We start from the raw sequence: 26,476 nt of genomic DNA on the forward strand, positions 1-26,476 counted from the left end.
ATTTACTAATTTTTTAAAATAGAGTAACAGCTGAGGTGGATAAAGGAAATGGCTAAATGATGATTTTGCTGGATTTTGCAAAGGCATGTGACAGAATACTACATGGAACTCTGTTATGCAAATTAGAACAAATGGGGATGTATATGACACTGGTTAAGTGGATAAGAGGGTGGCTGCTGGAGAGATATCAAAAAGTGGTATATGGAGGGACAGAATCAAGATGAAAACAGGTGACTAGTGTGTCGCAAGGTTCAGTGCTGGTACCATTGCTGTTTAATTGGTACATAAATGATATAGGAAATAACCCCGAAAAGAAATATTCAGTTGTTTGCTGATCATGCAAAATTAGGTAGAGTAATAGTTAATCAAGTATAGTGGGTGTGAGGACTAGATTTTTTGCTTAGAAAGTTGTGAATGATTTGGAGAGCTTGTGGGACAATTTAAATAGGCTGTCACTATGGGCAAAAGATAATTGTTCTCAGTTTAATGTGGAAAAATGTAAAGTTATGCAGTTTGGGATAAATAGATTATAAGCCATGTATCACATTGATGGCACTATACTCTATGAAGTAGATGAAGCTAGAGATTTAGGGATGGTGGTAGACAGAGAGTTCAAGTTTAGAGGACATATTGCTAAAGTTACTATAGCCCATAAGATTAGTTGACTATTGAAGAACACATTAACAAGTAGATTATTGGATTATTGGATCTGGATTATTGTGCTGAATTCTAGTCCTCTAGGCTTCTTGGGGATGAAGAAGCAGTGGAGAGGATTCAGAGATGAGTGACCAAGATGGTTCGTGGCGTGTGGAATGCTCGCTATGAGGATATTTTGAAGATGTGTGGATTGCAGAAATTGGTTGATAGGAGAAATGGGGGGGGGGGGGGTATGACAGAAGCATTTAAGTTGCTTAAAGGGATTTATAGGATGCAGAGAAAATGTTTCTGCACTTGGCTACAGGAACCAGAACAATACAGTCAACATCCGTAATTGAATAAAAGTGTGGTAAGTATGGGTGTGAGGACTAGATTTTTTGCTTGGAGAGTTGTGAATGAGTGGAATGGGTTGCCAGAGTCAGTTATGAGAGCACAATCTATCGTATCTCTCTTTAAGGAGAGATACGATAGATTGTGTGGATAGATTGGGTCTCCCACAATGAATCTTGGTACTCCACAGAGGTGCTTATATAATAATAATAATAATAATAATAATAATAATAATAATAATTATTATTATTATTATTATTATTATATCCTGGTTCATTATAGCCAGTTCAGCTGAGCAGTCTTTTAGCATCCGTTTGTGCAGCAGATATAATACCTTCTCTTCATATACCTGAGTTTCTTCATTTAGCGAAGAGGTAGCAGTGAGTACAATGTTGCATACACCAGATTGATAGCTTTTAGCAACATGAACACTCATTTGTTGAACAACCTCTTCTGCATCTGTTCACTCTTGCACAATCTGCATTCAGTAGAATTATTCTTTCATATTGAATCTTGCTTTTACTTGCAGCATAACGATAGAATTCTTCTGTACAACAGAATTTACTCTTTTGGCTTTCTGCTTATAATTTTCATAATGGACATCATCCTTATGCAAATCACAAATCTCTTGCTTGATAAGATTACTCATCCATTTCAATGCTATTCTATTATTTCAACTCTAGGGATACATTCTGTTATTGCATCATTTAAATACCAATCATGAAGTGTCCATGCACTGTCGATATCCTTCCCATCCAACAACTTATACCATGGTACAGAATGCAGCATACTCCTCGGTTGATCATAAGTTCTGCTTTGGTTCAGTATTTAATGTTTTCTAAATGGAAAATTCATAAACTTAGCCACTTCCCAAGTGAGTACCACATGGTCATTGTCACCAACCAAAGGCAAAGTAGCCATGTCTTTTAACTAAAGTCCCCTCTGACACTATATCTAACAAATTAAGAAATCTAACATTCTTTGACGTGTGGGAAGGCTTCTGTGTTTGGTGTAGATGTTGATTAATTTTAACAGTATAGATGAGAACACAGACTGATAAGAAAATAACTATTTATTAACTTATTGCAGTTATTTCACTGGTATTCTATCTAGCATCTTCAGAGCATAAAACCAGTTTGTCACAGTATGTGAGATAACAACAATCCGGTATAACAATGGGACTAGTTTGAACAATTGTAAACTACAACACAAAGACTAAAGTCCTAATTAGGCACCATCTATGTTGGGGGGGGGGGGGGGAAATAATAATAATAATAAAACAGAAAGAGAAAGCAAATATTAATTTGGTCTTAAGATGACTTCTCCCAAATCTTTGGCAATTTATACAGCCATACTTGTTGAGGTTTGGAGCATGTTTCAAAGCGTCTATTGATTCCAGGAACAACCTCTTTGATTATAAAAGTGTCTGTGCAACATTATTGTTTTTTTCCAATTGATCCTGGGTGCAGGGGTATCTAAAGCATAGTCTGCTAAACCTGACGTGCTATGGCAAGTCAGGTCTAGCAGACCATGCTTTAGAAAAAAAACAAAAGCGTTGCACAAAAGCTTTTATAAGAAGCCTAGTGCGATGTATTTTTTATGTTCACTGAGGTGGATGTCCACAATTCTTCCTGTTTGTCCATAGTAAGCTCGGTCACACGAACAAGGCACTTCTTAGATGTCTGGATGTGATAAAGGAGAGATTCTGTCCTTGGGTGAACGGATGAGAGTTGCCAATTTCACATACAGTTTAAATACAAATAGTTGATGTTTGTTTAACAAACATTAAATAGTTGATGTTTGTTAAACACTCTAGATATCTTTTCAGATGTGCCTTTATTGTATGGGATGGTGACAGTGGGAAGGATTTCTGGGAAGTATTTAGTATTTTATCTATCTTATGGGAATTGTAGCTACTGGCCAAGAAGGTGTGACGACGCAAGTGAATGAGTTCACCAGTGAGAGCAATGTCATTGGAACAAATTGCTCTAGCTCTGTGAGTTAGTGTTTTTAGGATACCACATTGTTGAGATGGATGATGGTGTGATTGTTTGTGTAATATCTCCCTGTATGTAAACCGAGAATGATAAGGAGCCATCTGGAAGATGTGTGATTAGTGTATCCAGGAAGGGCAGATAGTTATTAGCTTCTGGTTCCATTGTAAAATGAATTTTTGGGTGTTGGCTATTTAAATGTGCTAAGAATGTATACAATGTGTCTGGACCATGTAGCCAAATAGCAAGCACATCATAAACATAGCATAGCTAAAGCCTTGGTTTGAGAGTGGCTGTATTGATAGCTAGATTTTCTAAGTGTGCTAGAAGTTGGCTAAGGGGGGGGGGGTGAAAGGAGAGAGCCCATTGCTATCCATCTAATTGTTTGTATGTTTACCCTTTCCATGTAAAATAACCTGCCATACTGTGAATTTAAATAGTTGAAATATTTCAACTATTTAAATTTACAGTATGGCAGGTTAAATTCCCACACATACAGGGAGATATTACACAAACAATCACACCATCATCCAGCTCAACAATACGATATCCTAAAACACTAACCCACAGAGCTAGAGCAATTTGTTCCAATGACAGTGCTCTCACTGCTGAACTCATTCACTTACATCACACCTTCTTGGTCAGTGGCTATAATCCCCATAAGATAGATAAAATACTAAATACTTCCCAGAAATCCCCTCCACTGTGTACCACAGAAGACTACAACAAAACTGTCACCATCCCATACATTAAAGGCACATTTGAAAAGATATCTAGAGTGCTTAACAAACATCAACTATGCACTTTACTTAAACTGTATGTGAAATTGACAACTTTCATCCGTTCATCCAAGGACAGAATCTCTCCTTTATCACATCCAGGAGTCTATAAAGTGACTTGTTCATGTGATCGAGCTTATATGGACAGACAGGAAGAACTGTGGACATCTGCCTCAGCGAACATAAAAAAGTACATCCGGCACTATCGCTATGGCAAGTCAGGTCTAGCAGACCTTGCTTTGGATACCCCCGCACACAGGATCAACTGGAAAAAAACAAAAGTGTTGCACATATGCTTTTATAAGTCAGAGAGGTTGTTCCTGGAATCAACAGAAGCCTTGAAACATACTCCAAACCTCAACAAGCATGGCTGTATAATGCCAAAGATTTGGGAGACAGCATTATTAAGACCAAATTAATATCTGCTTTCTCTTTCTATTTTATCATCATCATCATCAAATTCCTGACATTTACCCTCAAGGGGTGTACACTTTCTATTTTATTATTATAATTATTTATTATCCCCCCCCCTCAACATAGATGGCACCTAATTAGGACTTTAGTCTTTGTGTTGTATGTTACAATTATTTAAACTAGTCCCATTGTTATTCTGGATTGTTGTTGTTTCACGTACCGTGACAAACTGGTTTTGTTCTCTGAAGATTCCGGATAGAATACCAGCGAAATATCAGCAATAAGTTAATAAATTGTTATTTTCTTATCAGTCTGTGTTCTCATCTATACCGTTAAAATTAATCAATATTCTTTGACCTTGAGGTCCTTCTGTAACATGCTGATCGAGGAATTTGTCAATAAATCTGGTTTCATTCTTCTCATGAGATTTTACTGCTACGCAATCAATATTTGGATAATTAAAGTCTCCTATCATGATTACTCTTTTCGTGAGCATCGTCTTTATTTGCTGATGCATTTCTTTGTCACTAGAAACCAATACAATATGGTTTAAGCAATTAAATCTCCACATGAGAAAGACGATAGTGGTAAATTTTATCATGAAAATCATCTATAACCAAGAAGTTAATTATACGAGTATACAAGGTGTGTGTGGGGGGGGGGGGGGCCTGGAAAGTTCTGATAAACTCCTAGAAACAAAATTATATTAAAGCAACAGATATAACCACAAGAAAGAACAAGGATATAAGTATATAAGAACATAAGTTACCTTCATAACTCTTCTACTAGGATGTTCTTTCTTTTGGTTATATCAGAAGCTTTAATATCATTTTTGTTCTAGGTGTTATCAGAACTTTCCAGATCTCCCTCGTAATTAAAAATTAAATATTACATCATAATTTCCAATAATGGTAGAATCAAAAGGTTCATTCGGAAATCATGAATAATTACTTAATTTTTTACAAAGAATAAAGTATGTAGCACCAACAACATACTGATAATGTTAAAGTCATTACTATTCTCTATATCAAGGGCAGAGAAGAAACAGTGAGAATTTTAAAGAAATAGAATTTCTACACAACTTTTATACCCACAATAAGACAGCTTCCTTTATCCACTTTTGTAAATATCAACTTTTCCATTTTCAGTTCTAGGATTTATATGTATCTGCAAGATGGTCTATTTTGGATAGGCTTTAAAATTAACCTTCTTCACTAGAACACCAGATATATTTCTTCTGGTACAACTATAGATGTTATGATAAATTTAGTTTAATCCTTTATCCAAGTGTGAGCAAACAAAGTTTGCACCTGAAAGTATCTTCAGGACTGGAGTAAGGTGGTACAACAGCAGGGCAACTCGTTGCAAAGGTGGAGCAAGCTACCAACACTCCTATCTCAGTATCTCCTATAATGCAAAACACATCTCCTTGCGGATATGTCTAATGTTATGCATTAAGGGAAGGGCCACTACCCAGACTAGTTTCGACCTTTATTGAGGTCTCTTCAGTGGGAGCCAGGCCCAAGTGGAGATACCAGGCAGAAGCATTAGCAGGTCATCTCTACCTATAGGAGTTGCCAAATGGTGTGCCACCCTTTTTTAATAAATTACTCTGGATTTAGAGATAATAGGTAGAGATGACCTGCTAATGCTTCTGCCTGGTATCTCCACTTGGGCCTGGCTCCCACTGAAGAGACCTCAATAAAGGTCGAAACTAGTCTGGGTAGTGGCCCTTCCCTTAATGCATAACATTAGACATATCCGCAAGGAGATGTGTTTTGCATTATAGGAGATACTGAGATAGGAGTGTTGGTAGCTTGCTCCACCTTTGCAACGAGTTGCCCTGCTGTTGTACCACCTTACCCCAGTCCTGAAGATACTTTCAGGCACAAACTTTGTTTGCTCACACTTGGATAAAGGATTAAGCTAAATTTATAGATGTTATGCCTGGCAGACCACTAGATAATTCAAATAATCAAAACTGTGATGGGAGGCATGATTTTCTAAATTGTAGCAGTTTAGTTATCAGAGAGAGAGAGAGAACCCCCACCTTTGACACACACACACAAAATATGCAGATTCTCCTAAGAACTGCCTTTAGCTAAATAAATATAGCTATTGGAAAATATTACTGTATTCTACATATCTTCAAGATATGATAGTACTTTGGGCTTCAAGTCTACTTCATTACTTCTTTTTATTGACTGCATGCATATACATTGAATCCCAATGAAATCTGAGTGGTGGAGACAAAATATTAAAAGTATTTAAACTTCACTAATTTTGATATTCTGGGCTGAAATTTATTTCCATCAATTCTACATTATGAGTAATTTTATATTTTTGAATTTTTACACCAAATGTGTTATAATATCAATATACAGATAGTCACGTCAAACATAATAAGCTGAATAAAATATAAATATAAATGTATCATCAAAAAGTGGTATAAACTATACATATAGCTGAAAAATTAATATATCTAGTAGTACATTAATAATATTATTATTTTCATAATTCATTCCAAAAAAAAAAAAAATTTAATGAATCCTTACGTGTAAAAAATAACCTCCTATCAGCATAGTCAAAATCTAAGCCAACTACATTGGTCAAATTTGTTCTTGGAGGAAATGGAACACTTGTAACATGAGGATCTGCATGAATACTCCTTATTTCACGCCGAGTAGTAAATACAAGATATTCTTTCAAATCTGAAAAAAAATATATAAAAAAATTTAAAAATAGCTGTTTTATTTAGACATATCACATAATCAAAGAACAGGCCATACCCATACAAAGTACAGGCAAGAAGGCTGACTCAGTTGGTAAGAGTAGCAAAAGCGCAGTATGAGCAGCAGTTATGTAATGAAGTCAATAGATAGAACTCCCTTGGGTTTAAAAAAGTCAAAAGAGTTCTTACATGCAAATAGGCAGTTCATAAAAGTCTTTCTTCCTTGTGAATGTGACATCATTTAGAGTTTGAAACCAGTGGATGAGGAGGAGAAGAGACTTACTGTGAGAGCAAGAAACATATGTGGAATTGTGTAAACTAGATGCTAATAAGGCTGTTGGACTTGATGATATATTGCTATGAAATTTGAGAGAATGTGCCAGGGAGCTATCTTGGCATATTTATTTAATATGAGTCTCACATTGGGTCAAGTTTCAAAGGAATGGAAGGAAAGCAAGACCACCTCATATGGGAGGTGACAAAATTCAAGTAGCAAACTATACGCCAATCTGTGTGTCGGGTTGTTGTGGTTAAAAGTGTTGGAGAGGTTAATGAGACCCAGGATACAGAATTGGGTCAACAATAGTGGTATTATCTTTGATGGATTAGCATGGACTTGCTAACAGGAGGTCATCTTTTAGCAATCTGCTTATTTATTACAATAAGGTGACAGCTGTATTAGACGAGGGAGATGGACACATAATAGTATACCCAGATTTTTTCAAAGGCTTTTGATAGATTACCACATGATAAGTTACTAGTCAAACTAGAGCAGATAGGGTTGGATATTAAATTAGTGCATTGGATTGAAGATTGGCTATCTGTTAGATATCAGCAAGTTGTGTATGGAAGAGCAATATCCCAGAAGATGAAAGACACTAGAAGTGTGCCTCAGGGGTCTGTTTTAGGGCCACTGCTATTTAACCTGAATATATATATGATATTGGGGAGGAAGACTTGAATGGGGATATTCAATTCTTTGCAGATGATGCAAAGTTGGGACAAACTATGAGGCAACAACAGATGTTGTTGCCTTACAAGAAGACTTGAATAAATTGAATGGAGTGAATGGGCATGTGAGTGGGGATGTCAGTTCAATGTTGAAATGTTGTGATGTCGAGTTTACACTTTGTGGGGATATATTGCTGGAGGTGGAGGAAATAAGAGATCTTGGGGTGATGGTGGATAAGGATCTAAAATTTAGAGGACAGATTGCCAAAACTACATAATGAATTCTGGCAAATGATGTGGAAGATGGACTTGTAGAAGTAAGGAGATTCTGGTTACATTGTATAATGCCTTGAGTAGGTCCTATATGTACTACTGTGCAAAGATTTGGTCACCTGGTTTTCTAATGGATGAAGACATATTGGAAAGAATCTGGAGACAATTAACTAAGGTAGTTTCTGGTATCTGGAATTGAGTATAAACAAAGGTTGAAAAAATTCAGTTTGCAGAGTCTAGTGGATAAAAAGAGGCATATTATTGAGACATATAAGTTGATAAGAGGCTAATTTGAGATTAATGCAGAAGATGTTTTTTTTTTATAGAATGGTGGAACACGAGACCATCTCTGGAAGCTTTATAAAGAGGGTATGAGTATAGGGGCGAGCAAGTTTTTTGCATGAAGAGTGGCAAATGTATAAATGATGAATGCATTTCAGGTACCATTTGATGAAATGTGTGTGTCAGACAAAGGTACTTTCCACAATGTGCATTGGACTCCATTGAGGTGTGTGATGATAATAATAAAAAATAAATAAGCAGCATTTGGATTACAAAAGCCTCATCCAGAGTTATCTTTAGAACAAGGTGAAACATTTGGCTACTTGTATATGGAAATATGACTTCTGCATTACTTCAACCTTGGTATCACCTCTGGGTCTGGCTCCCACAGGTGAGACCTCAATAAAGGTCAAAACCAGTCTGGGCAGTGGCCCTTCCCATAATGCAATAGCATTATACATGTCTGTAAAAGATATGTGCTTTGCATTATGTGATACTAAGGCAAGTGATGTGAAGTCATTAGCTTCTATATATGAATTGTCCAGTCCTGAAGTTACTTCAGGTGCAAACTTTGTTTGCTTACACTAGAATACAGGATTAAACCAAGAATATAATTTCTTGTAACGACTATAAAATTATCATAGAATAAGTCTCTACCTCCAATCAAGGAAAGTGACCATGCAGTCTTGTCATTGGAGGTTGCTCCACATGTGGAAATTTCAGTCAAGAAGGTTTATGCAGAACTACAAAGCTGGTGATTATGACAAACTTAGGAGGTAACTTGGAGCAGTACCATGGTATAAGCAACTACATGGAACGAACATCATCAATTAGAAGAAACACACTTATAAACCACAGTGAAAATTATTTAATTGTAAATATTTCATCCTAAGTATCTTAGAACATCATCAGTACAGTATTTAAACAAAAATTAGGAATAACATACAGTTAGGGCGCATGATTACAATAGAATCTCATGAAAACGTGCATAACGTGCTAAAGTAGTACAAAAAAAAAAAAAATACAATTTTGCCACTACTTACAAACCTATCAACCAAATTTACAACTTATTACCTTCTCCTAAGGACAAATTCTCACCCTTGATGTTACCTGGTGTTTATGAGATTCCATGCTCATGCAAATTATCTTACTTTGGACAGACAGGTAGGTCTGTTCAGAAACGCATCTCGGAACATCAAGACCACATTCGTCTTCTTAAACCACAGAAATCTGGCCTCTCTCAACACGGAATTGAAAATCCAAACCATAGGATCCATTGGGAAAAGGCTAAACTTTTACATAGATCTTTATTTAAACATGAACGTTTATACAAAGAAAGTTCTGTAGCCCCTACTACACAGACCAAACCTAAACCGCAACGACGTTCTTACTATTCCTAAAGTATGGGAAATTATCATACAAAACTGTGTTAAATAATTAACGCGTTTTTTTTTTTTTTTTTTTTTTTGTACTACTTTAGCACGTTATGCACGTTTTCATGAGATTCTATTGTAATCATGCACCCTAACTGTATGTTATTCCTAATTTTTGTTTAAATACTGTACTGATGATGTCCTAAGATACTTAGGATGAAATATTTACAATTAAATAATTTTCACTGTGGTTTATACATGTGTTTCTTCTAATTATGAACGCACCACAGGTTTTGTTATTTAAAAAAGAACATCATCAATCAGTGCATGGGAAGTGATCAAAGATTGTTTGAGTGAGGCAGTATCAGAGTGCATACCCAGGGTCAGCAGGATAAACTGAGTAGGGATTAAGTGGATGACTAGCAATATAAAGCAGAAGCTGAAAAAAAAAAAAAAAAAAAAAAAAAAAAAAAAAAAAAAAAAAAGCATTGTGGAAGAAATATAAACAACAAGGTGATCAGCATGTCCATGAGCAGTGCCGCGCCCAGTATTTTTCTTGTGTGTGCGATTAATGTTCGACACCTTTCCAAAAAAAGTTTTTTTTTGAATAAAGTGTGAATAAAACGACCAGGAAATGAAAAACAAATGAAAACCACTTTACAGTATAATGATACCTATGGATTAGTCCTGCTTATACAATTTATTTTTAAATAAATCGTATAAGCAGGAACTCAACAATTAATCATAAGGTAATTTATGATACATCAAAAAATAAAGAAGAACTATTTTAGGTATATTTTCGTAAATTTTAATCAAAAATTACAGTGATATAATCAGGTCCGGGATACAATTTCAGAATTTATTTGTTCATTTCCGGGAAGATCTGAAGGGGCCCGAATGGAAGACAACATACATTCATAATCATATTACCATTCGTTGTTCGTTTAAACTCTTATCGCATATTTTTTGACATCTTTTAGACGCCTTTTCTTCTGCGGTGCCTGTGTATATTGCACACTTCGCACACGCCACCAGCCGGGCCTGTCCATGAGCAATATAAAGCACAAGCAAGAAGGGTAACTAGTATTATAAGGAAGGATATATCAGATTTTGAGAGGAAAATTAGCCAAGCAGACCAAATAAATCCAAAAGAGTATTTTTGCTATGTAGTAATTAAGAGAACGAATGGTTATGGAAAGATAACCTTGCTAAGTGCTGATAGCTGGAAAGTGACAGAAGCAGAAGAAATAGTTTAGTTATTAAGTGATCACTTTGCAAGGTATATCATCCAGGTAGTGAATTTGCAGTTACTCAGGTGACAAAGATTGATGTGAGCATTGAGGTAGATGAACTGGAGGTACTCAGTATATTGAAAAATATCAGTGTGAATACAGCAGTGTGCCTGGATGGTATGTCAGCTTGTACACTATGAGAATGTGCAAGTGAACTGGCAGTACCCCTGATGAAGATGTTTAATCTAAGTCTCTCGCAAGGTTCCAAGGGAGTGGAAAGAGGATAAGATAGTTCCTTTACATAAAGGTAGCTCCATGACAAAAGCAAATTCCAGATCAATTAGAATTTCTGGAGTGGTGGTTAAAGTTTTGGAAAAGTTAGTTAAAAGTAAAATTCAAGAATGGGTGGATAAGAATATGATACTCTATAGTATGCAGCATGGCTTTGTAAAAAGGTAGGTCCTGCCTCAGTAATTTATTCATATTTTATAATAAGCTGACAGCAGAACTGGATAAAGGAAATGACTAAACCATACTGCTGGATTTTGCAAAGGAATTTGACAGAATACTGCATGGAAATCTATTACATAAGTTGGAGCAAATGGGAATGGTTAGGGGAGTGGCTGATAGACAGACATCAGAGGGTAATGTATGGTGGAATGGAATCAATGTGAATGAAGGTGACTAGTGAAGTGACCCAGGGCTCTGTACTAGGACCACTACCTTTTAATTTGTATATTAATGATATAGGCAGAAAATGTGAATATGCAGAAGATGGGATTTTCAGTTGTTTGCCGATGATGCAAAACTAAGCAGGGAAATGATTGATAAAGATGATGTAATTATCTTACAGGATGATTTAAATAAATTGTCACTGTGGACAAAGGACAATGATTATCAATTCAATGTTGTAAAATGTAAAGTAATGCACTTCAGAATGAAAAGATTGCATATTTTGTATCAAACTGATGAGGCTAGGGATCTGAGAGAGAGAGAGAGAGAGAGAGAGAGAGGGGGGGGGGTAATAGTGGATAGAGATTTGAAATTCAGAAGACATATTGCAAGAGTTGGCAAAATAACGCAGAGGATCACCTGGATGCTGGAGAATACATCGACAAGTAAAGATATGGAGGTTATTATCGCTCTTTATAAGGCTATGATTTGGCAACATGTTGACTGCTCTGCACAGATTTGGTCACCTGATTTCTTGAGATCAGGAGTTGGTGAAGAGGATTCAGAGATAAGTGACCAAGCCAGTAAGAAATCGTAGAATGTTCCGTATGAGGATAGATTGAGGGTATGTGAGCTGCAGAAGTTTAACTAATAGGCAGAGGAGAGGGAATATGATAGAAACTTATAAGTTACTAAATGGATACAAAAGAAATTTTTAAATACACAGGGAGTGGGGAGGAAAACAAAGGTCACACTTGGAAGTTGTCTAAGAGTGTGATTAGTAAGGGTGTGTGTGGACTAGGTTCTTTACTTGGAGAGTGGTGAATGAGTGGAAAGGATTGCCAGAGGTGGTTGAGTGCCCCAACAGAGAATAGATTTAAGGAGCTGTATGATAGGTATTGTGTTAATGGCTAGAGTGAGTCACCTGTGGTGAGTCTTTTGACCGCATGGAGTAGCCATATAAATAATGTCTTCTCAATAGTGGTTACAAATATATGCTAAAATTATAAAAAAAAAAAACTAGAGAGTCATTACAGAGATAAGATAAAGAACAAACAAAATGGATTCTGCAAGGCAGATATGCAGATAGTTACTTTTCTTTGAAATTATTATTAAAAGCATAAAGAATTTAATAAGCCAATATATTTGGCATCTATAGACTATAGGAAAGCCTTTGACTGCGTGAGCAAAAAATAAACTTTTAGCATCATGCACTGACAATGTAACCCCAAACCAAATAACAGAGCAATCTATGATCATTATCAAATGTGTCTGAATAAATTAAATTTTTGTAAAAATTTAAATGCATCATATAATTTGTTCAAGCATTTGTTTGTCAGTACTTCCTGACAGGAGTATTGTGAGTGGGCAATTGGCTTTGATTTTATAACCTGTGTGAACGTGTTTGATGGTTCCAAAATATGGGCCTGTCAAAGAGTATGTCAAAAAAAGTATGAGCTGATCTAGCAGCTGCACCTGCAATGTTATTTACCTTAATTCCAATGAGGCTGGGAATCCAACACAACCAGACATCGAACTTAAGAGACTTTATTTTGTACAAAAGTTATAACACCTTACCAAGGATGCACTGGATGTGGATTATATATCAGACAGGAGATAGCCTGTAAAAGAACTGAAAGAGTGTATAAATTACACACCTCTAGTAGGAGTGTTCTTTTATATGCACAAGTGCGAGCTGAATGGCATGCAGCTCTACTGTATACTTACTGCAGTGGAGTGAGATCTGTTTGGAGATAGTACATAATGTTAGGAAACACAGTAAACAGAGATATCTGATCTTGAACCATCAGTAGACATGGGTAAAAAATCAGAGTGGGTTGTTTTCTATGCATTGAACAATTGAAGGTAGACAGATGATGGTGTATGAGACTTCTGTAGCTGACAAAGTGAGAGGTTGTAGGATGGAGTGCAAGCCCACCATGGAGGAATATTGTTTTGTTCATCATCATCATCATCATCATCATCATCAAATTCCTGATTTTTATCCTCAGGGGATGTACAGGTTAATTATGATAGTACTACATTAAAAAGTTACACCATTACTAACTTTTGATCAATAGTTTTCCTCCAAATTAATCTATTATCTGTCAAGACTCCAATATTATCAGAGCCTATATTTCGGTCTTTTAAGGTGCTTTTTACTGTATCAATCCATCTACATCTTGGTCTTCCTCTATGCCTTTTTCCTGCCAACCTGGCAAAGAACACTCATTCTGTTAATCTTTCCTCTCCCATTCTGTTTAAATGACCATACTACCTGAGAAATAACTCGCCATAATGATGGCGAGTTCTTTCCTAATATCCTCCTTTTTGATGTGATACTGCCATTGATACCATCTGTGGCTATTTTGTTTGGTGCAGGTAATGTTGTCAACCTTCATGGAAGCTATTGGCATTTATGCAAATAGCTTCTGTAGCCTCTTTAACATGCATCCCAAAGGAATGAATTGTAGTCTGACGTGTGTGATATTGGACCTCGCAATGGAGAGAAAAGAGACTAGTCCATGTAGGATGATCAGGAAGGAAATTTATTTTTAGGGTATAATTAAGAGACAAATATTTTCATCTGAGTGATATAGGGGAGGGAGGTGGGGGGGGTGATATTTTCTCATATCACCCATTCATAAAGACTTTGAATGGGTGATATGAGAAAAGTACGGGAAGCTAGCTGGATACCCTGTTGATGGATTAGGTCCAACCACTGAAGCATGCTCTCCCTAGCAAAACTATAAACCTGGGAGTTTGGGCATGTCCATATTTCTGGCATTTGAAGCATTTAAGTGGATTAGGGATGTAGGGTCTAACACGACAATCTGTTTTAACAGATGTTAGAGGCTTAGGAGTATCAAAAATAAGAATCATGTTTCTGGTTGTAACCAGGTAACCATCCTTATGGATCAGGATGCACCTCATGCCTATCTCCCTGCTCTTTCAGCTCTGACCATATCTCTTCATCAGGAACATTTAGGAGATCCCATTATGAGATCACTCCTTCCATGCTATATCTGTCAAAAGCCTGAATAATGTCTAAAAGATCATGGCATATCCATAACCATTGTCTAACTCAACCATAATAATTTTATAAAATGTGAGCAAGTTACTCAAACATGATCTTCCTTATAAACTCATGCTGTTCAGTGTAAATTATACACTCAGTATCAACCTGTTAATGCATGTGAGCGCTCATAAACTTTTCAAATATCTTCACTTATTGTGAAGATATTTGAAAATATGAAATTTTCATATATTTCATATTTCTCACCCTCTCTCTTTTCACACCTTTCTCTCCCTCCAGAGATACATTGGCCTTTGCACATACTTTGTACAATACAACAGGATCATTCTGTGCTGAAACTCAAATAAACAACCAGGTAAAAGACTTAGTTGAACCAAACACCTTTCTAGCATCCATTCTAATATTACATAAGTCCCCTATTGTGAAATTCTTATTTAGTTATAGTACATCCTTCTCATACACCCAAGTTTCTTCATGCAGTAGGAAGGTAGCATTGAGTTCTATGCTACATAAACACGTAGACAGCTCATAGCTAAACACCCTTATTAGTTGAAAATTCCTTTTGCATCTGCTACACACATATCATTTGCATGAAGTAAAGTTATTCTTTCTTTCTTTTACTTGGAACATGACCAAAATCCCTATGAGGATAAATTGCAGGTGTGCAGTTGAAGAATTTAGCTGACAGGTGGAGGAGAGCAGATATGGCAAAAACTTATAAATTACTAATGGGATTCTTAAGATTGACACAAAAGAATTTTTTCAATAGATAGAGAGTAGGGGGAAAATAAGGGATCACACCTGGAAGTTATCTAAGAGTGTGGTTAGGGTGTGCAGACTAGGTTCTTTACTTGGAGAGTGGTGAATGAGTGGAATGAATTGTCAGAGGTGGTTGTGAGCACCTGAACAGTGAATAAGTTTAAGGAGATGTATGATAGGCATTGTGTTAATGGATAGTGTGAGTCTGCTGTGACGAGTCTTTTGACTCCATAGATAGGGATCCCAGACGTCCAACACTGCAACAACGGGATCGTCCCGTTTTTGGTTAATGCGTCCTGTTGTCCCAAGAAAACTCTTCGGGACAGCTGTTTCTCATGTATTTTAGAGTTCAAGACTGAATAATAAAATTGATGAGTTACAATTTCTATTCTATTACAAACATCGCTCTCCATCATTACAGGGAACTGTAGACACATTGTTTTCTCAAGGCGAGTGATGGCAACACTGCAACAATGATAAGTTCGTTAGAACAGTGAGCATGTGCATTGACATTTTGGCGTAATATCGGCTCAGCTTTAAATAGCATGGAACGGTCTGCTTGACCCACGCCATTTTAGAAGCTTGCTCGGAGAGAAACAGATTGGTGCTTGCAGAGTATTAATTACTGTATGGCTGCTGTTGAAATGTATGGTTTTTCAATTCTCCTGTGGCCCTGCTGAACGTTGAAAATGCCGAAAAGGAAATGTGATTATACAGACGCTTTAAAAGCTCAATTTCTGTTTTTAAAAAAATCTACTAAATTGGGCGAGACAGATAAAGTGGAGTGCACGATTTGTGGTGGCTTGTGAGTTCGTTATGTGTATCACTAGAACAAATGCGTGTGTCAAAAGATTATTTTCTCACATGAACGCACTGTGGACTGATGAGAAAAACAAATTGTCTGTAAAATCATTCTTCGGTGAGGATTGTGTAACTTTTCATGACATGATTCTTAAAAACAAACAATTGTTAAGTGAAATTCATTCTTCAGAAAAGTATTGCAAGACTGATTGATTCATAAGAATATTGTCAGGTGAGAAGAGCATTACTGTATTAATCTATTTTGTATCTGCAACCATTTGAAGGCAACTTAAAGTGGCTTAATGAAAATATGCAGCCTAACAATTTGATTTACTATTTGTTTACTTATACTTAGTAAAGTGTGTGAATAATAAACCTTACCACGCACACGCTTGGAAAGTTAGAATCATTTTGTAAGACTGGCATATGTGATGGATGTGCATACTTTCACCCTCAGTCATAAGTGTCCCGTATTTTTTTTTCAACGTATCTGGGATCCCTATCCATGAAGTACCCATAAAAATAATAATAATAATAATTAATTCCTGATTAACTGAGATATTACCTCACTTGACATCAACATTCTGCAAAATAGAAACTTCAATGTTGTTAGAGAATGACTTAAAATATTATAGTTATTGTTCATGCTAACTTTAGAAACTACAGGAATACTTTGCATTCAGTAGTAGTTGTACTGAGTGAGTTTGCAATTATGGAGTTTATAATAATGAAAGTCAACTGGATTGAACACCATTTCAGGATAATTTTTCAGGTTTTTTTTTTCTTTTCTTTTTTAATGCTAAGTAGTTGTGTAACCACTCACAAGAGGTCATTCGTTTTATAGTCATAAGGTTCAGGAGAAATATGATAATTGTTAACATTAGAGATGAAGATCTGTAGACTACACTCTTTAAGAAAATACAAAATTCAAAAGACAGAAATAATGGGATGAAGAGGAAGAAAAACAGATATGTTCTACTTCAAGTATTAATGGTTAATTGTGATCACAATACACATTAATATTGTCTATCATATTTATTTGTTACCAAATATAATGCAATATATTGTTCAAAGTAATTACTCAAATTATATGAACATCTAGTTTTGATATCACTTTTGGTCTTTGGTTTGTGGTAACCTTTTCACCATTTCTAAATTTTCTCGGTAGCATCAAAGCATTTTTTCATCTTCATGATATTAATCTTCTAAATGTTTTTCCAAAACTCCCATGACGTTTGTTTAGTGCTACTTTTATGCAAACTTAATTATATAAATTAAGTTTGCTCTACATTGTTTTTTCTATCATCTCCAATAGCACATGCCAAATTATTAACCAAAAACTTTTTAAATAGGTTCTTCTTTTTCACATCCTACTTCATTTTTCTACTTAATTTTCTATTTTAAAGTTGACTTACAGTCAATTTCATGTCATACCTTCTCGCAGAGTGAATCAAAATTTAGATTTTATATAAGATTTTAGTTCTTGTTTTCAAATTCCTACACTTTTCCCTAGCAATATTTGCAACATTTGATTCTTTTGGAGATCTTTAATTCTTTTGAAAATGTTAGTCCTTTTTTCTTCTTTTTTTCTATCAATGGGATGATCATATTTATCCTGATGAACACTAGCTGAAAATACTTCCTATTTCAAATTCACTCTATACCCTTGCATCCTGAACCTCATTATTAACAATAATGTAATCAATGAGACTTTGAGACTCTCTCTCTCTCTGTCAGATATGCAACAAGAACTAATTTCCATTTTTTTTTAATATATCAACTTCCTTCTCTACTCATTTTCTTTAATTAATTCTTAATCGATTCTTCTATGGCATCATAGAAGAATCATAGTTAAATATCATAGTCATATTTTCCAGACTGAAATCCACAACGATTCTCTATATGAAAGTGGCTCATTCAAGAAGTTCATCTTCATGCTTAGTGTTTGATATGTATCCCCCCCCTCTATCTCTCTCTCTCTTTCTTTCTTGGCTTAGATGACTTTCTCAGGCAGAATCATCATCCACTTCAATCTTCATAGTTTCAATAACAACAAATTATGTTGATATAGTGCTTTTCTAATTCTTTTGTTAACTTTACTTCTTTTTCTTTTGATATTTATTTTTCATCTTGCTTTACATGTCTTCAATTCTGCTGAGATTAAGGTTGTTCCAGTAGTTGACTTTTCATCCTGGTTACCTGATGAAAACAGCAGAAGTCTTGTATAACCAGGCAATGACTCAGCCAGCATGATGTCTGATTACAATTTGCCACATAATGTGCATATAGATCAGTAAAGTCCCAAATTGCCTGCAGTTATTCATTTTGTTCTTCATCCAATGAATACGGTAACAGGAAGGCAAGGATTAAGCATCAGCCAGAAGGTCTGTTTCTTAATGTGCATTCCTTAAAGTCAGATACCACAAAAGATCTCTTTTGTGGTATCTGACTTTATCCTCTAAGAAATAAACCTCATGGTTGGCCCTATAAGCACACCTTATTAGATGACTGAGTATTTAAAAATGAAAGCATTTTGAGTAAAATACCATATATAAAGGTAATAATGGTATTTCAAGCATATATAAAGGTAAAGCTAATCTCAGAATAAATATGAGTAGAGAAATGCTCTCTTATTCCTACTAAGCAAGGGGAAAAGTTATTATATTAAGATCGTATGCACTTTCATCACTTTGCAGTTTTTCTTTTTTTAAGTTCTTGAAGTTTTTGATGACTTCAGTGTCACTGAATTTTTTTTAGAAGAAGCATGTGGAAATTGGAATGATATAACAGATGTGATTCTGTTTACAATAAAAGAAGAAAACATAATAACATTTACCTTCACATTTCTTCTTATCTTTTGATAAAAACCCAGAGGAGCATGCACACTTCCACTGGCTTTCTGTATATGTTGTAGGCATGGCAAAACATAGCTGTTCACATACAGGGTTGCTTCTTCTGACACAAGGTGTATCACCTAAATTTATGTAAAAGTTGAGATGTTAATAACTGTCAAAAATTTTATACACACATGCAAGTATCACAAAATTTTGAAAAGATTAAATTTTTTGAAATTCATTTAGATGATGTTCCAAAATTTATTCTATAAGTGTTCTATTTATAAAATGAGCAACAGCTATTCCGTATCTTTTTTTTTTTTTAATTCAAACTGTGTGACAGAGAAGATTTTTTGCTAAATCTTTTTTGCAAGATTTAGTAAAAAATTTCAATTTCAATTTCAATTTTTTTTTTATTTTTACGAATCCATGCACAAAAGGTTGCAAACATATTAGTATATTAGTATACTACTACTAGGTTTACTATTAGTAAACCTAGTAGTAGTACATTAGTATCAAGGGTCGGCTAATGAGTTTTTTCTCTATTTTTATTCATTTATATATTTTTTGTATTTTTAAATTATTTTTCACATAATCTGGAAACCCTGCTCTACAAACCAAACACTGAACTTTTTTTTAAGCAATTTAAGGTCACCAATAAGTGGAGTGGTCTTGCAATGAACAATGAAATTCCCAACTAAATGAAATTCACACTCATCTCACACCTAAAGACAACCACAAACATCCATCCCCACAGTGTGATTCAAACCCATAACCTTTGCATGGAGAGTAGATACTAACAACACAGCTAATCAGGATATCTGGTTGGTGTGGTAGATGGCAGATTAAAAGTTGTATATGGTGGGTTGTGTGGTTAGAGTGCTCTTCCTTATTATGAGACTGCTTATTACAAGGCTCTATGGAGATGTTAAAATAACCAAGTAACTAAGTAATAATATTGAAAGTTTATTTTTCACTTGGTTAGAGTATAATAAAATTAGTTTAATCCTTTATCCAAGTGTGAGCAAACAAGGTTTGCACCTGAAAGTATCTTCAGAACTGGGGTAAGGTGGTACAACACCAGGGCAACTCGTTGCAAAGGTGGAGCAAGCTAACAACACTCCTATCTCAGTATCTCCTATAATGCAAAACACATCTCCTTGCAGATATGTCTAATGTTATGCATTAAGGGAAGGGCCACTACCCAGACTAGTTTTGACCTTTATTAAGGTCTCTTCAGTGGGAGCCAGGCCCAAGTGGAGATACCAGGCAGTAGCATTAGCAAGTCATCTCTACCTATAGGAATTGCCAAATGGTGTGCCACCCTTTTTTTTAATAAATTACTCTGGATTTAGAGAAAGATGTTGAAAGTTTATTTTTCACTTGGTTAGAGTATAATAAAATTAGTTTAATCCTTTATCCTTTATCACTTGTTTGCTCACACTTGGATAAAGGATTAAACTAATTTTATTATAAGTAATAATATGGTTAAAGTGTTGGAGAGGCTGGTGAGAACTAGAATCCAGAATTGTACTGACAACAGTGGTGTTATCTTTGATGGACAGAATGGATTTGCTAAAGGTAGGTCATATTTTAGTAATCTATTAACTTACTTATTACAATAAGGTGACAGCTTCATTGGACAAAGGAGATGGATACACAGTAGAATACTTAGATTTTGCAAAGGCTTTTGATAGATTACCACATGATAAGTTAATAGTCAAACTAGAGTGGATGGGGTTAGATATTAAATTAGTGCAATGGATTGGAGATTGGCTATCTGATAGGTATCAGCAAGTTGTATATGAGGGAGGAATATCCTGGAAGAAGAAAGTCACTAGTGGTGTCCCTTGGGGATGTGTATTAGGGCCGGTGCTGTTTCACCTGTATGTTAATAATATTGGGAAAGATTTGGATAGGGATATTCAGTTGTTTACAGATGATTGGGATGAACTATTGAGGACCAGAGGAGGTGATGTGGCCTTACAAGAAGACTTGAAAAGAATGAGTGAACAGACACATGAGTGGGGATGCCAGTTAAATGTTGCAAAATGTAATGTTTTTAAATTTGGGAAACAAAGATGGAATGTAGAATTTACACTTGGTGCTGATATATGTTGTTGGAGGTGAAGGAATAAGATACCTTGGAGTGATGATGGATAAAGATCTAAAATTTAGACGACATACTGCCAAAATTAAACAATGAACTCTGGCAATGATGTGGAGGACACTGACTTGTAGAAGTAAGGAGATTCTGATTAAATAGTATAAGGTTATGATTATTCAACATATGGACTACTGTACACAGATTTGGTAACTTTGTTTTTAAAAGGATGAAGAGATGTTGGAGAGGATCCAGAGGTAATTGACTAAGGTAGTTTCTGATCTCTGGAATGTTTAATATGAAGAAAGGTTGAGTAATGCAATCTGCAGAGTCTAGTGAATAGGAGGAAGAGGGTGATATGATAGAGACATAGAAGTTGGTAAGGGATTGTTATAGGATTAATGTTGGATAGGTTTTTCATAAAATGGTGGGAGACTGGGGGATAACAGAGGTCATCCCTGGAAGCTGTATAAGGAGGGTGTGAACTATGGAGTCAGAAGCATGTTTTCTGCTAAGTTAAGTACACCTCTTGTTAAGTACACCTCGCATCATCAAATCCCCATATGATACTATCTCTTTTCTCCCAGTTTCTCATACTTTTATGCTTTTTCATTCACTCTTTCCTTCATTCTCCATCATTCTTTACCAGAAACAGTTGTTTCTCCAGTCGCTTCAGCTCACGTTTTGTCCTATGAAGGAGTCTGCAAATTGTGCAATTTCTTTCCATGCAAGTATTTCTTCATCCATATTGTTACTTTCAACCATTTTCTTCAAGCTCTCACTCATATTTTGTGCTATCATTCACTGCTCCTGCTACATTCTCCACAACACTGTAATAATCCTTCCTTATATCCATAATATCAGTCACTTAATTCTTTCACTCCTGACATGACTTGCATTTTTTATACTCACTCACTTACGAAACATTTCTGACAAATATTTTCTTCATTCTCACTCTCACACCACAAGTCATTCATTCTCGGCAACATATACATTAAACACACACTACATTGCACTAAATCCCATCATTGATATCAGTCAACATTGATGTCACCATTTTTCTTATATGCATTGGTGCCATAAAGAAAAATGTTTCTGAAAGTATCTTCTTCTTTTCAGCCCTTTTCTGTCCACTGCTGGATGAAGGCCTCCTCCAGTTCTTTCCACCTTTCTCTGTTCTTGGCAATGGTTGACCAATTTTCTCCAACAAAATTTCACAATTCATCACTCCACCTTCTTTTAGGATGTCCTCGGCCTTGTTTCCCTTCTTTTGGAATCCAGTTCGTTAGTATGGTGGTTCATCGCTCATCTTCTCTTTCGGATAAATGTCTGGCCCATTTCCATTTTATATTATTTATATTATTAAATATATACTTCAATTTTTATCACTCTGTTTGAATTTCTCCATGTCCATTTTCTTTTGAGGGCTTTCTTAAAAAATGTATTCATAACATAAAGCTTGTTACTGATAGAGAATTCTGTAATAGTCATTCCTGAGTTGCTGCTTGTACCATATATATATGGGTCCTATTGTGTCTATTTAGTAAATGGGATGACCTACTTTTGCATTAAAATCGCCCATTACTATAGTAAAGTTTTGATTGCTATTTCTTTTTTTGTCTAGAGTGTGCTGCAGTGAGTCATAAAATGCTTTTATCTCTTCATCAGTGTGGGATGAGGTGGAAGCATATATTTGGATGATCCTCATTTTAAGTTTGGAGTTTATTTTTAGTGTGATTTCTATTATTCTTTTTATCTGTATAATTAAATTCTTCTATAAGGTGTGTAATTGTTTTCTTAATTAGAAATCCAACTCTTTATCGTCTTTTAGTTTTCCCATAATAGTATAAGTAGTCTCCATTTTTTTAATTTTATTAAATGTTCATCCTGCCTGCAAACTTCACTTAAACCTATGATGTCCCATTTAATATGTTTTAGTTCTTGCTGTAAGATGGTAAGGTCTTCCTCTTCTTTAAGTGTTTGTCAATTAAATATAGAATTAAATTAAATTTTCCTATATAGAGGAAAAGAGGATTGTATTGATTACTGTTATATTTATGAATTCTTTGGGCTATTCCAGTATTGCTTATTATTTGGGAAAGCTGCATCGTGCTCTGGTTTCGATCAGAGTAGTCATATAGTTGGGGAAATTTAGTCACATCCAGTGTTTGCTCATTCTAGCTATAGGTTTTTTCAGCCTTTCTTTCTTCTTCTTGGCATTGTAGCTGAAGTTTACAGTCCAAATGAACGCTTAGTGAAGAAAACTGAAAGTATATTGCATAATAATAGTTCACTAAACAACACTGTTTAACAACACAGTAAAAAATAAACAAAATACCACTGGACTCCCTGGAGATGTTATATAATAATAATAATAATAATAGTAATAATAATATATAATAATATCGATAATATCTACTAAAAATAATGATTAGTTGAGCAACATATGTATGGCATCTACTACTAAGGACAAAAATTTTTCCCTGAAACAAACACCAAATAGGTTCATGTGTAATTGATCCTGTAATTGCAATACTTTCTACCATCAACGACACACCATACATCAACAAACTGCACACCATTTCTCATGCACAGTCTGCATACTGAATTATTGGCATTTGCAACTTTTTTGATGCATCTCACTCTTGTCATATTATAACAAAAATTTTTTTGTATATCAATCCTACATACATACAAGAGAATGTAGAACATACCACAAATTAGGACCACTTATGAATAAAGGTTAAGAGAAAAAGACATACTAATGCTAATCTAGAATAGCTGGTGTTTACAGTCCAAATGAATGCTAAGTGAGGAAAACTGATATCCAATGAAACAGGAAGACAGAATGAAAGAAGAGGAGGAGGATGAGTAGCTGAGTTGGTGGGATGACACATAGACTGTGTTGCCGGCCTGGTTGGCCAAGTGGTTAGAGTATCTGCTCTCCAACCAAAAGGCTACAGGTTTGAATCCCGACGTGGACATGGATGTTTGTGATTGCCTGTGAAAATACTAATGGTGGTGATCAGTGGTGGATGGCATTGGTGTAGTTGTGGTTCATTGTAGTTGGTGGATGGTGAGTGGTGGAGACAGAGTTGTAGAGTAGGTGCCCTCCCTCCCTCGATGAGTCTTTGGATTCCCTGGAGGTGTCACGTAATAATAATAATAAACAATCAGCAGGCTAACGTTGCTCTAAAATAGCTTGAGGTTATAACCCATGTGAATGCTTAGTGAGTAAAACTGGTATCCAATGAACACAGGAACACAGAATGAAAATAAGCCTAATTAAGCATTTTATCAGAATTAAAAAAGAGAGAGATCTGATCTTGCCTTCATATTTCAGTATTATGTAGCTGGAAGGGGATAAGAATTTTTTTTTTTTTTATATGACTATGTGTTTATGACAAAAAAGTTGAATAAATTGTCCAACCCAATGGAGAATGACATGGCATGGAGATAAGTAGTTAAAGTACTTGCTATAGATCTATAAGCATGGAATAATTAAGTAATATAAGATTTCATCATTATAAGATCTTCAAATTCTTATGAGAAATGAAGTAAACATACTATCATCATCAATACTATGAACAGGATTTAAGTTCAGTGTGAAAAGGTCATTTATGCATAGGAGAAAGAAAGAAAGTAGGTAAATGAAAAAAAGAGTCCTTCTGCACTCCTTCATTAGTATGGCAATCTGAAGTCATCAACCATCACATCCTGTGAAAAGCCAGAGAGAAAACTATCATCATCAATACTATGAACAGGATTTAAGTTCAGTGTGAAAAGGTCATTTATGCATAGGAGAAAGAAAGAAAGTAGGTAAATGAAAAAAAGAGTCCTTCTGCACTCCTTCATTAGTATGGCAATCTGAAGTCATCAACCATCACATCCTGTGAAAAGCCAGAGAGAAAACTATCATCATCAATACTATGAACAGGATTTAAGTTCAGTGTGAAAAGGTCATTTATGCATAGGAGAAAGAAAGAAAGTAGGTAAATGAAAAAAAGAGTCCTTCTGCACTCCTTCATTAGTATGGCAATCTGAAGTCATCAACCATCACATCCTGTGAAAAGCCAGAGAGAAAACTGGCCACACAATAACAGTTGAGAGTTCTCTACAAAACCCAATTAAATGCCATGGAAATATTAAGAGCAACATACGTTTCTTCCCCCCCCCCACTTTCAAACCTTACTATGACATCCATGCTGATGTGATGCTGGCTAGAAGATCCTCTGTGGATCTAGAGTGGAATAATTTCTCCTGCAGAGTCTTTGAGTGGCAAAAACGTTGACTGTTAATGATCCTCACCATTATTTAATACAGAACTGAGGTGAGAATAATGGTTCAATAATTTTATTACAGACTTTTTTTTTTTATATCGAGGATATTCAAGATTCTTCTGACTCCCTTCTTGCAAAAGATCACAGGAGTGATACAATGAATAGTATTAGTATAGGAGATGACTTGACTTCAACATCAGTGGAGGAGAGGAATGTCAAGCCAAGTAACATAAAACCTCTCAATGTGAAATGCAGAAATGACCAGTATTTACTCATATTTCTTGCTGATGAAGTGGATCCAACCATTAAACAGTGCTCTCCCTTGTAGAGGTACAGACTTGTGACTCATAATCAGGCATTAAACAAATAAATGCACAATGCAGATCAAACAAAGAACACAGATCAGTACTCATTCTGCAAAGAACAGGATACAAGAGGATGCTTTGTACTCTCTTGCACCTACTTGACAAATGTGTGCAAGAAAATGTAAACATTTTATCACAAATAAGTCCTGGGAACTTGGCATCTGTTGCTACTGGAATAATAGTTTGTCTCATGCTTAACACTGGGTTAGGATGAAGATTGAGGTGTTGGCAAAACTTTGCTTACATAGTTTTTTCTGTTGAAAATCTGAGGTCATTACTTAAAAGTCCATGAAGATATATGTTAAAGTTTCCTTGCAATGATCCTCATGATAAAGGAATGGTAGAAAATTGTAAAGTCATCAATGTAAACAGCATTGCCTACAGTGACAAAAAGCCATTCCATTACTATAAATTAAAGATGCCAAGAAATTATATTCTTGATTTAATCCTTTATCCAAGTGTAAGAAAACAAAGGTGTGCCTGAAGTATTGTCAGGACTGGGTAAATCGTATATAGAAGCTAATGACTTCACATCACTTGCCTTAGTATTCCATAATGCAAAGCATATATCCTTATGGCCTTGTATAATGTGTGCATTATGGAAAGGG

The 26,476-nt window shown here is 35.4% G+C and overlaps 1 protein-coding gene across 1 annotated transcript in view; it reads right to left on the reverse strand.

Moving 5' to 3' along the window:
* The window catches only part of mgl (low-density lipoprotein receptor-related protein megalin), an 890,817-nt gene that overhangs the window by 449,712 nt on the left and 414,629 nt on the right, over positions 1-26,476 (reverse strand). The window contains exons 42-43 of the mRNA XM_090412774.1: positions 19,122-19,259; positions 6,730-6,885 (exon numbers count right to left, since the gene is read on the reverse strand). Of these exons, the coding sequence (XP_090268900.1) occupies positions 6,730-6,885; positions 19,122-19,259 (294 nt within the window). The remainder of the gene's footprint in view (positions 1-6,729; positions 6,886-19,121; positions 19,260-26,476) is intronic.

The sequence above is a fragment of the Typopeltis vanoorti genome, chromosome 23 (assembly GCF_054136105.1).
Source record: "Typopeltis vanoorti isolate ZY-2024b chromosome 23, IOZ_Tvanoo_1.0, whole genome shotgun sequence".
Classification (NCBI taxonomy): domain Eukaryota; kingdom Metazoa; phylum Arthropoda; class Arachnida; order Uropygi; family Thelyphonidae; genus Typopeltis; species Typopeltis vanoorti.